Source organism: Bombus impatiens, unplaced genomic scaffold (assembly GCF_000188095.3).
Source record: "Bombus impatiens unplaced genomic scaffold, BIMP_2.2 scf_0017, whole genome shotgun sequence".
In the NCBI taxonomy this organism is placed as follows: Eukaryota; Metazoa; Arthropoda; class Insecta; order Hymenoptera; family Apidae; genus Bombus; species Bombus impatiens.
In genome coordinates this window covers 185,702-196,438 of record NT_176436.1, presented here as the reverse complement: position 1 = coordinate 196,438, position 10,737 = coordinate 185,702, and the positions used below count along the sequence as shown (strand labels likewise).

At 38.1% G+C, this 10,737-nt stretch overlaps 1 protein-coding gene and 2 long non-coding RNA genes across 7 annotated transcripts in view; 1 reads left to right on the top strand and 2 right to left on the bottom strand.

Moving 5' to 3' along the window:
* Positions 1–380: 380 nt before the first annotated feature.
* The window catches only part of LOC100741125, a 14,747-nt gene continuing 4,390 nt past the window's right edge, over positions 381–10,737 (bottom strand). Inside the window, exons 1-3 of one of the 4 annotated variants that reach the window (XR_004460827.1) lie at positions 10,208–10,356; positions 1,823–3,184; positions 381–1,191 (exon numbers count right to left, since the gene is read on the bottom strand). This is a non-coding gene — a long non-coding RNA (uncharacterized LOC100741125). Of the gene's footprint in view, positions 1,192–1,822; positions 3,185–3,361; positions 3,504–3,938; positions 4,074–10,207; positions 10,357–10,737 lie in introns of those variants that run through there. The other 3 variants (XR_004460826.1, XR_004460830.1, XR_004460825.1) reach the window with 3 other exon arrangements.
* Positions 3,950–9,877, top strand: LOC100743724 (glutamic acid-rich protein). 2 transcript variants are annotated; one of them, XM_012394850.3, is made up of 8 exons: positions 3,950–4,305; positions 6,522–6,768; positions 7,040–7,327; positions 7,844–8,163; positions 8,249–8,492; positions 8,839–9,040; positions 9,105–9,396; positions 9,464–9,877. In XM_012394850.3, exons 1-8 carry the CDS (start codon positions 4,132–4,134, stop codon positions 9,623–9,625), a joined length of 1,929 nt encoding a protein of 642 aa, XP_012250273.1. In that variant the 5' UTR covers positions 3,950–4,131; the 3' UTR covers positions 9,626–9,877. The 2 variants fall into 2 exon arrangements, with proteins under 2 accessions (XP_012250273.1, XP_012250270.1); XM_012394847.3 differs by having other exon boundaries at positions 8,764–9,040.
* LOC117151144 lies at positions 9,308–10,170 on the bottom strand. The gene is made up of 2 exons (XR_004460844.1): positions 9,756–10,170; positions 9,308–9,694 (listed from the first exon to the last, which is right to left on the bottom strand). It is a non-coding gene; the product is annotated as an uncharacterized LOC117151144 (long non-coding RNA).

Genomic DNA, 10,737 nt, shown 5'->3' with positions numbered 1-10,737 from the left:
ATTTGAATGTTACATAATTATTACATACAAAATTCAATACAGTAATTAGTATTAGATTGAAATAAGCGAAATAGTTACCAGTTAACTAGGAACTTTGGATATTACTTTCAACTCTTTTCATAACAAAAAACAGGATGTAATAAAATAAATATATGTTAATATATGTTAATATGTTCGCCGTACTAAATGCTCATAAATACGATGCCTTTTGTAATGATATTTGAAAATGATTAGCAGACATGAATAATCGGTTTCTTGGGAGCCAATTGGCTAGTCGACTAGTTGGCCAAAACCCTAGTCGATAATTTCTACATTATACATATACATATAGATAATAAAATTTAGATTTTTCAAATTATAAACATATAAAAAATGCCCCGTTACTTCCAAGTTCATTTTATTTCCAAGACAATAATGCAACGTACAGTAATGTCATTAGTAAAATATCGTCATAAACATTTGTGAATAATAAATTGGAATTGACGGTAAAGGGTAGTAGATAATAACAATATAATACTGCCAACATAAAAGCGATTAGAGATAATAGAAATGATAAAATTGATATAAAAATCCAGTAATTAAATATGTAACGGTTACAAGTAATGGTTCTATACCGTCCAATTTTACAAACAATCATTTAAGATATTGAAAAATACACAAAATGATTAGGCACAATTTCAATATATGTAATACTTTTTTTAACGAAACAGGAATTTAATAAGAATATAATCAGTCTTCAATAACGTTTAACAGTTGCAAACTGTTAAACATATCTCTTTCCTTTTTATCTTATTTTTTTGTATTTTTATTTTTTTACCTATAGTTTACTATAATTGAATCAGTTCTCTAAATTTTCTTCAAATATATCCAACAGTATCCGTCACCGTGGGCAGAAAATCATGAACTACGAGTAAATGTAAAATATGATTTATGGTCTAATTTAAGGAACTGGAGACCGATTTCATTTTAGCCGCGTTAACAGCTGCAGCTAGTTTAGGCGCCTCTTGTAGAGCAGAATCGTTCGTTACAATCTGGTACGATTGTGCGATTTTTTCTTTCTCATGAATTGCTAAGCGCTGCCATTCTTTTTCCAATTTGTCCATCAAATTTTCCCTTCGCACCAAAGCCTCCTTGATCACGGATTGTTCATCTTCGTGCACCCATTTCTTCCACATGGCTTTTGCATCTTCACTAAAATAATATATACAAAAACAAAGATTATTAAAGATTACTAGAAAATTACAATAAAATAATTCTAGTACTTTTCATCATCCTTATGATCCAGGATTACTTATAACTCGACTTCCCAATTCTTTTTTATTATGTTTTCACCCATCTATCCTTGTACCATTCGCGTCTTTATCGTTAGAGACTCCATCGTAGACCACCTATTTGCGATCTATCGAGGACCGAACGTAAGGCGTACAGGATGACGAACGCCTTGGCACGTATTTACGAAACACTCGATGCGTGTAAGCGGTTAGTGCACATCAAGAGATAAAGAGTGAGGGAGAGAGACATGAATGAGTCACGGCTTTCGGTTGCAACATCGACGAATCTCGACTAATTCGAGAGGTGCTATTCGTCGTCCTAGACCCTTAACATCGTTCACGGTCACATACCGATATTGTAACAAATCTGGTCATCAGATGAACATTAAAGGAACTTACAATACATTTGCACATAAGTATTTTCGAGTTCTATTCGTACATATATAATTTTATGTATATTATAGTCGAATAATCTCGTTCGTCACCAACGGTCATGGAATAACATTTCCAACAATCAAATGAATCTATTATTGTAATTTGTTAAAATTTACCTGTACATTGTTGAATCCGTACAGACTTTTTCTCGTTGAAGAAGTTCCGCTTCCCTCTTATCGATGTTGAGGAATCCCCATTTTCTCGATTCTTCGTCCAAATCGAGGTTTTCCGTATGATACATCCTCTTTTCGCGAATTAGTTCCAGCCTATTCTTCATATCCCTCAGCCGCAAAGCCTCGTCCCAACACTGCTTGTTGCACGCGTGCGTCTCTCTCTTCTTGATGTCCTCGATCTTGGATTTCAGCTCCTTGTGAGTCAAGTAAAGGAACATCTGCCTCGAGAGATTCTTGTCCTCGGGAATCATTCGCAACCAGGGCATGGTTTTCTCAACTTCGAACTGTCGAGTATCCCTCTTTTCTGTGTTTTGATCTCTGTCGTTATTATATTTGTTTATCGAGCTTTCTACCTCACATGTATCCACACTATCTTGATCGATTTTTTGATTGGAAATATCATCCTGTTCAGCGAGATTCTTGGATTGTTCGTCTTTCGGGCTGACTGGACTACTTCCGCTTATTGTGTCGTTTTTATAATCGTTTTGTTTGTTATCTAGTTCTGTGGCGGACTCTTTATCATCTACACGAGGAGGAATTTCTCTATTTGGCGAAGCAGAAGCCGGAGACGGACTACTTGGGTGGTCGTCAGGTTCGTTAGTTCTCATGTTAGTATTTTCTAAACTTCTATGAGCATAACGGGCCGAGTATTTGGAAACGGGTCTGCCAGGTTCATGGTACGAATATCCTGGATACGGAGGATAGCGCAAAGGTTCTGGTTCTGTTTGTACAATTTCTTGCTCGTGAGAGGTCTTATTGCTATCTTCGGTCATTTTCGAGCCTCTACGACGAAAATTTTGATCGATTGGACGGACAACGTTTATCGAATCTCTGTAAGCACGAGAATATTGAAGATTGGTACCTCTGAGAGTGTCCCACCCCGTATTGGTCGATTCTTTGGGACAGACGAAGTAAGATTGATATCTTCGACAAGTTCTAGGTAGATACAGACTCTGTTCTGCGCGTTTCTCTCGTAATTTTTGCCTCAAAGCCTCTAACGACGTTTCTTCCTCGCGGCTTTTTACTCTTTTTCGTTCCTCCAATTCTCTTCTGTACGTCTCATCCTCCTCCTTCAACAAATTTCTCAATTTGTTCCTTCTGACATGTAACCTTTCCGCTTTTTTAGCCTTCTCGAGCTCACCTTTGGGGTCTAAATTCCTATAATTCCAAGAATCGTAGTGCTTGGCGATTCGGCACTCTCGTTCGAAGTATCTCGCGATTTGCTGGTAATAATCGTGCTTGAGCAACGCCTGGTTGTGTTTCTGCGCAGCTAGCTGGTATTGCCTCTCTCGATATCGTCCCACCCTTTAAACACGAGACAAGCTTCTGTTGATGATCTCTTGACAATATTTCGAATCTGATTGGAAAAAAACAAGATTTAATCAATCATCGAATAGAGCGATGGCGACGATGGTTTATTGATAAAATTGGTGCAGTAATTTCGTTTTATCGATGATACAATATTTTATAAAAAATAATTACATATCGTCTTTATTATCCGATTATTATATCATCGACGCGCAAAGTGCCAAAGCGTTAGTAGGTCGAACAGATTCATCGAACGATGTTCATCTCGCGAACGTCCGCGATGATCGATCCGACCTTCGTGTCGATCGGCACACGGATGCATCGTAAACAGACGTGGGATACGTCGTAGGATCAAGCGAAGAGGCGTTTCAACCGAGAGAGTCACCGAAAACATCCTAGAAGAAGAGGACCGTCTTCTATTTCGAGCTTGCGTCTTTCTGTGACGTCACGTCGACGAAAATATCACGCGGTTAGGGAGGTGCAGTCGTGGCCCTGATGTGTGGTCCAGGTCTCAATCTTTCCCAGACTCCCAAAAATTCTCAACCACTTCGCTCTTCGGTAATTCCTCTTGTCGACGTTGGCGAGGATCAATCGTTCGTAGATCTAAAAGGGATCCTAATTCGGTCGCGAGATCTCTTCGCTTAGGTCCAACGGGACCAGTGAACCGCGAGGACAATCCGGAAGATTTCCCGAGTGTAAAACGTCTCGAGGAAAGTGGGTCGTGGCTCTCCCACGTAAAACCGATCCCCACCTTTTCATTTCGTCGTCCAGGAGTCCGTCAGTGGCGCATCGTACACGTCCTCGAGAGGATCCTCGTCATTACGCACGCCCAGAGCCGATACACAGATCCCCGTGCCTCTTTGTCTAATTCCATCGACAGGTGGAAGTCGATAGGAAAGTCGAAGCTAAGACGAGAAGAGAACCCTGTGACAGAATAAAGAAGAATGCCTGGTGCCGGTGGTCAACCACCACCGCAGAGGACCACCTTCAGGCCACCCTGGGTCAAAGATGGTCCGTCACCTTTACCTATGCCTACTGCACCCTGGACCCTCAATTCCAGAAGAGATTCGAAATCGAAAGTCGAGGAACCACCTCCGTTTACCCAAGTTACGTTAAAAGTGAGTCTTTCTTTTCTCAATTTACTTTGTCATCTTTGTCAACTTTTAACACGCGATAAAATGGATTATACGAACGATACGAAAGAATTATCCGCAAAAGCCAATTTCAATTTACGTCAAACAAATTACACGTCCACCGGTTGAATTTGCTTTTTTTGTCTGGTTTCGGGATCGTCAGGGCGCTAGCTCATTGTCTGATCAAATACGGACTTATGCTACTAGAAACGACGAAGAATCAGGCCCGCCTTGTGCAGTCTTTTTCCATTCAGATATTAGGTTTCAAAGTCACCAGGCTTGACTATTAATAACTTGCGTGGGTGCCGAGTAACAAGTTCTCGCGTATAATCGTTTCGACAAGTAGAAATTTACAAGGGCGTTGCATCTGAATTATACAACGTAGCGCGATTATTATTAGAAATATGAAATTACGCTTGGAAAAACAGCGAGCAGCTAATTTGTGGAAATATTTACGATTCGTTGTATGCGCTTCTGTACGTATGTAAATCAACTACGCCGCCTATGCCGATCATCCGAGTTATCGTACTTTTGTTTATTTGCATTTTTCGTCGTGCGACGATTCGAAAACGCGTACTTTTGATATTTTGGCAATGGGCCACGCGAAACGACCACGAACACGAATGGATCCTCGATCGTGCGAAAACGCGAGAAACGTGATGTTCGAAGTTCCAAAGACACGTGGAAACGTCATGATCATTCGCGTCACGCTATTGTTTACAACTGTCGCGAGTAGTTAGATCATCGACAAGTTCGATTGCAATTTACGAAATCCGCCATCACTTTCGCTACATCTCGATATTTCATCGCATAAAGCGCATACGAAATTTTCTATCGAACAGTTAAGTTGAAAATTTTCCAACAAATACGAAATTCAGAAATTCCAAAAATATCGCTCTATTCATTCTCCTATGAATAATCCAATTAACATAATACAAAAATAAACTGTTTTCTATAAATATTCTGTTTGCGCTAGAAATTTCTTTAATCGCAAACGTTTCATACGATAAGGAAGTTTTTAATCCCATGATTGGTAATACGATCGAGCTTCTCGGATGATAGAAACCTATCGATTCGTTTTAAAGTTCGAATTATGCAAATGGATTATCGGATTTTAATATAATTAAACGGAGATTTATTAGAATCGTGAAGCTGTTCGTACACCTGCCTACATGAGACATCAAAGGGATTGAATTAATTTGATTTTCTCGATACAAGCACGATCATCAGACAGAGAAGGCTAGCCTCCTCGCATATAAGCCTCTGGGTCACGATTATTTAAAGAACACGCGTTTCTATTTCAACTGTCTTGCCAGCTGCGTCTTCCGCCAGTTTCTTAACGAGTTTATATTACGGTTTTGCGTAAATATACCGATAAGTTGTGCTGGATTTGCAAATTCTACTGTAAAGATCTGGACGTTTCTGTATTCCGATAATCATCCCAATTTTCGCACCCACGCTTCAATTTTCTTTCAGAAAGCGATAGGATCAACAAAGAAGTAGTACGTTCTTTTTACGAAGAAGAAACAGTACAATATCAGGAAAAATAATGATCGAAGTTTCTAGATTGAAAAGGAGCGCGGAGCAAGTGCGAATTAGATTATTTAAAGACGACCGAACGAACATCGATACTTGCCAAGAGAATTCTCGAGACTTTCTTTCTTTAGGAACGAAGGATACTAGGTGGGGGAGTACGGTCTTTTTCTTTTTATCTATTTTCCAATACGACAATCTTTCGCGACACGCACGACGTACTATCATTTTCTTCCTTTTACCACGCGTCATAATCAACGAGTCCTGCGAGTAATCGCCAACAGGCTGATCTGAGATACAAAGCTGCTGCGAACATAAATATTCGTCGATCGTGAACAGTAAAGTGATTGTAATCGAAAAACTGAGTACGCGACGACTGGCGATTGGCATGTAAATATTACTAGTACGATAAACGTAATTGTTAGGCTCCTGGCGAAAAACGTCTCAAGTAGATGAAAATAGAATAAACGCGAAAGAAGTGGAAAGCATATTTTTAAAACGTATAAAGACACTACGAAGTACTGTTCGTTAGGGATAAGAAAATACTTTAGTAAAATACTTTATAGAAGAGGAAAAAATTCCTAGTGAAAATCTTGATAAAAGGTGATATATCGATAAAATGGTAAGAAATTCAAAGGAGAGAAATAAAACTGTTTATTGGTTTATAGAGTGTATCGAAACCAGAAGCGAAGCCCTCGGCGGAAACACAGCCGCGTAAACAGAGCAAGATCACAATAATCCCGTCACAGCCTAAAAGCGAGAAGAATACGAGCAGTCAACCGGCACCGACGAAGCTTCGCGAGAATGGACGACAAGAGCCAAATTCGAGGCCACAGCTCGAACGACAGGTTCGAATCGAGAGGTCCCGATCTCGAGGTGACACGATACCTCTCTCCAAGAGTGAGAGCACTACAGGTAACGGCATGAACCTCTCCGTAAAGACAAAGCTTAACCATAAACCATAAACATTCGTAATATTATCATAAACGTTACAAAATTATCAGATCTATTCTAATCGATACCTTTTATGTTGCGCCAACGCGACAGTTATATATCATGTTAAACGCAACAAACGTTTTCAACTATTTAACTTTCTTCGCGGTAATGATCATGTATGAAACGTAAAAGGCAGAAAAATTTGCGATACCATTCGGTCAGGATAAAAATAAAATTTTCGTATAAATAGGAGCGCCGACATTATCAAAAAGCTCGTCGAGGGCAGCGATCCCGCCACCACCACCTCCAAGACCTCCGCCACCACCTCCGAGTAGAACGATCTTGAAAGACCTTCCGCCACTAAACGACACGCAACAACAACAACTGGAAATGTTGAAACAGAGACCACGGAAACGTCCTGACTGGGCAAGCATGATGAAAGAAGTGGAAAGCGGAAAACCTTTGAGACACGTGAAGTGCAATGACAGAAGTGCGCCCTTGATCGAAAGGGTGAACAAGGTTACAGCTGATCCAGCAGGTGATCGTCGATCGAACTTCGATTCTACTCAGATTTCCCTTGGGTGATACTTTTCGGAACGAACAACCGATTTCACCGTGTTTGTCGATTAGTCGCTAGTAGAAAAACCCTTTTGTTTTGTTACGTACCCCTCGAACCCTCTTTTTATCCTTGTGAATGTCGAACTAAAAGGGGCTCGTACGAGTATAATTAATTAAATTGTTAATAAGCTTTCATTCGATCAGCTTTTGTTTCTGAACTGTGATATGACCTGTTTGTAGTACACACAGTAGCTATTGTTCTGATCCCGTTCTCCTAGAAGAGAACCCCTCTCGTCTGTAGTTTAATAATATTATTATCGTTGAATTAACTGTTGTCTTCGTGTTTAGTGGGTTTTTATCGACATACCCTCTTTTTCCTATTTCCTTTATCCCCTAAATGAACTCTAAGGTTGGAATCATGGAGATTGTCTCTGAATTGTATTTATTATAAACGGTGGATGTGTGTCAGTTGTACTGATAGAGTGTTTCTAACTAGGGAAGGCACACTTTGTGTTCGAATCTGAAAAATCGAACATGCATAACCAATTGCTGAAGCAGATTCAGGAAGGTGTAAAATTAAAGAGAGTACAGACCAACGATCGATCGAGACCAATGCTACAGGGCTTGAGGAAATTCCGAAGGCAGCTGACGATAGAGGAGCAAATGCAAAAGTCTGAAGAACCCACGGATGACTCTATTTCGGATGACATGGACGACATTGATGCCGTAAGGGATGACTTACAAAGTACTAAACAAATGCTTGCGCTTGAACTTAGAAATAAGGAGGCATTAGAAAAGGAGAACAAAAAATTACAAGTACGTTTCTTAAAGTATTGTTAAGCCAGAGTATCGTCGGAAAAAACGGCGACAATCTGTTGATTTTCCTTGATGTTTCCTACAGGCAAGGATTTTAAATCTTGAAGCCGAAGTCGACCATGCAAAATCTCAGAAAAGCGTGCAAGAACAAAGGAAGTACGACGAGCAAATTACAGAATCATTGAAAAAGGACGCTCAGCAAGCAAGAGAAGATGCTGAGAAATTTGAGAAAGAATATGCGGTTGTCTCGGGCGAAAGAGACAAACTAAAAAATGAATTGGAGGAAATAAGAAGGATGTATGCCGCTTTAGAAAGACGAATGAAAGCTGGTACAAGCCAATGAATATTTACAGCTACTTAACTTACTTAACTTAGACTGGACTACTTAACTTTCATTTCTACTTAAGATCATTCGCACATATTATATACGTAATACTAAAAAATCATGATCTTAGAAATATTTTAACAACATGCATAACAAAAACTTTTAATGAAAAACTAAATATCTGATCTGACTTGTTATTAGTTTTTCATTAATAGTACTAAGCCTGCTTACGCTTATACTAATTTTGCTTCTTTATTAAACGCTTTGCAAATTAGAGCAAGAGTTTGAGCCTGTACCAATAATTGAGCTAGCAGATGATGGCCACGAAGCAGCTTGGTACAATGTTTCAGGAATGGCACTGGCTGGTTGTCCAAGTGCAAAAGATGTAGCAAAAATAGCTTCTCAAAAAAGTATAGATAAAAAAGAACCGAGCGAAAGCGAAGAAGAGGAAGAAGAAAGTTCAGAGGAAGAAGATGACAAAGATCCAAAGGCAGCAGAGAAACGGTTACAAAGAGAGATCAAACTTTTGACAACCAAGATTAAAAATTTCAAGTGAGTAATAATATATTAAAGTTTAATATATAATAAAGAAATTAATGTCAATTTTATCAAATAGGGACAAAGCTGTTAATGCCAGAAAAGAAAGACACGCGTTAAAAGATCAAATTAAACAGCAACAACAATTGTTGAAAGAAGAAAGGAAAAAGTATAAACATCTTCAGGAAGAAGTTGATAAAATGGCAAAGTTAATGTCAGAAAGTGAAGATGACGATAAGGATGAAGATGAAGAGGGAGAGGAAGAAGAAGAAACAGAATCAGAAGAATCAGAATCTGAAGAATCTGAAGACGAAGAAACTGAAACAGAAGATGAAGATCAATCTCTGGAAGGTCAACGAAATACATTACAGGTAATACAAACTGTTATACGATAACATGTTACATAAGAATCTTTTAATTGTATATATATTTTAACAGAAACAAGCCAAGAAACACGAAGGACGTTTAGCTGCATTAAGAAAAGGTAATTATCTGCTCAAAGCACAAGTCGACAGGCTGAAAGATGATTTAGTAAAACAACGGGAAGATAGTTTCACTCTCCAAGAAGATCTTGACTCCGTGTTAGCAGAGTTAGGTTAAGTTAATGTAAAAAAACATTTCTATGAATGATTATGAACAATTGTATACATACACATATAAATATTACATCTGAAAATATAGAAAATATTATGTCTGAAAAACCAGACGCAACTAATACACGCACACTCACCTAGCGCCTAGCGTCTTTTGTAGAAAATTACACAAATAGATTTTTGTTCAATCGACTGCAGAGCATAGAGCTACTATTTTGTGGTACCGGTTATTAAACGCATTAATTTGTTTTCTTTAGTATTTGTGGTAAATATCTCATGTACGCGTAACGATACTTACGCTGTACTTAATGACGCGACGGTCTAGAGATAAAACATTAAACCGTATTTATTGATCGAAACAAAAGACGCAACGTCAAGGATATCATGTAATGTAAGTTTTCTATACAACACATCTATACACATCTATCGTAAAATTTCTCGCGAACGCCGAAAATGTTTATATGAGATTACAAATATTGCTTTTTTTGCTATTTTGTTGTTAAATATTTTTTAATAAAGACGATTATTATTCGATCATCAAGTTTCTATACAGGTTATTTACAAATTAAAAAATCAATACAACACTTACATGCTTGCACTTGAAATCAATCAACGAGCAGGTTATTTCCAGAATGTACAAGCTATATTTTTTCAACGATGATATTTGATTTAGAATACACAATAACATAAATCACCACGTTTATTACGACTTCAACGAAACTGCAAATACGCATTAACGTGGTTTGAAAAGAACGCTTACCTACATCTAACATGAAGTCGGATAAAATCCCTAGTGATTCTTCTTACACTGGCGTCGCAAACATTTCACTTGCATATAGTCATCGTTGTTAACAAATATATAAAATTTTTATTGAACGGTATTTTCTCTTTTATATTTTTCTGTTACATCGACGTTTCAGCTGATATAATTAGGAAAGGAATGCGAAATGCCAAAAATAAATGCCGGGTATATGAGCGGAGATAATAGCGGCATTTTTAAAATTCAAAATTATATTTGAAATATCAGAATATCACTATTGTTTTCCAATTGGTTACATATTATATATATATATATATATGGAATATGTATATATATATATATATATATATATATATATA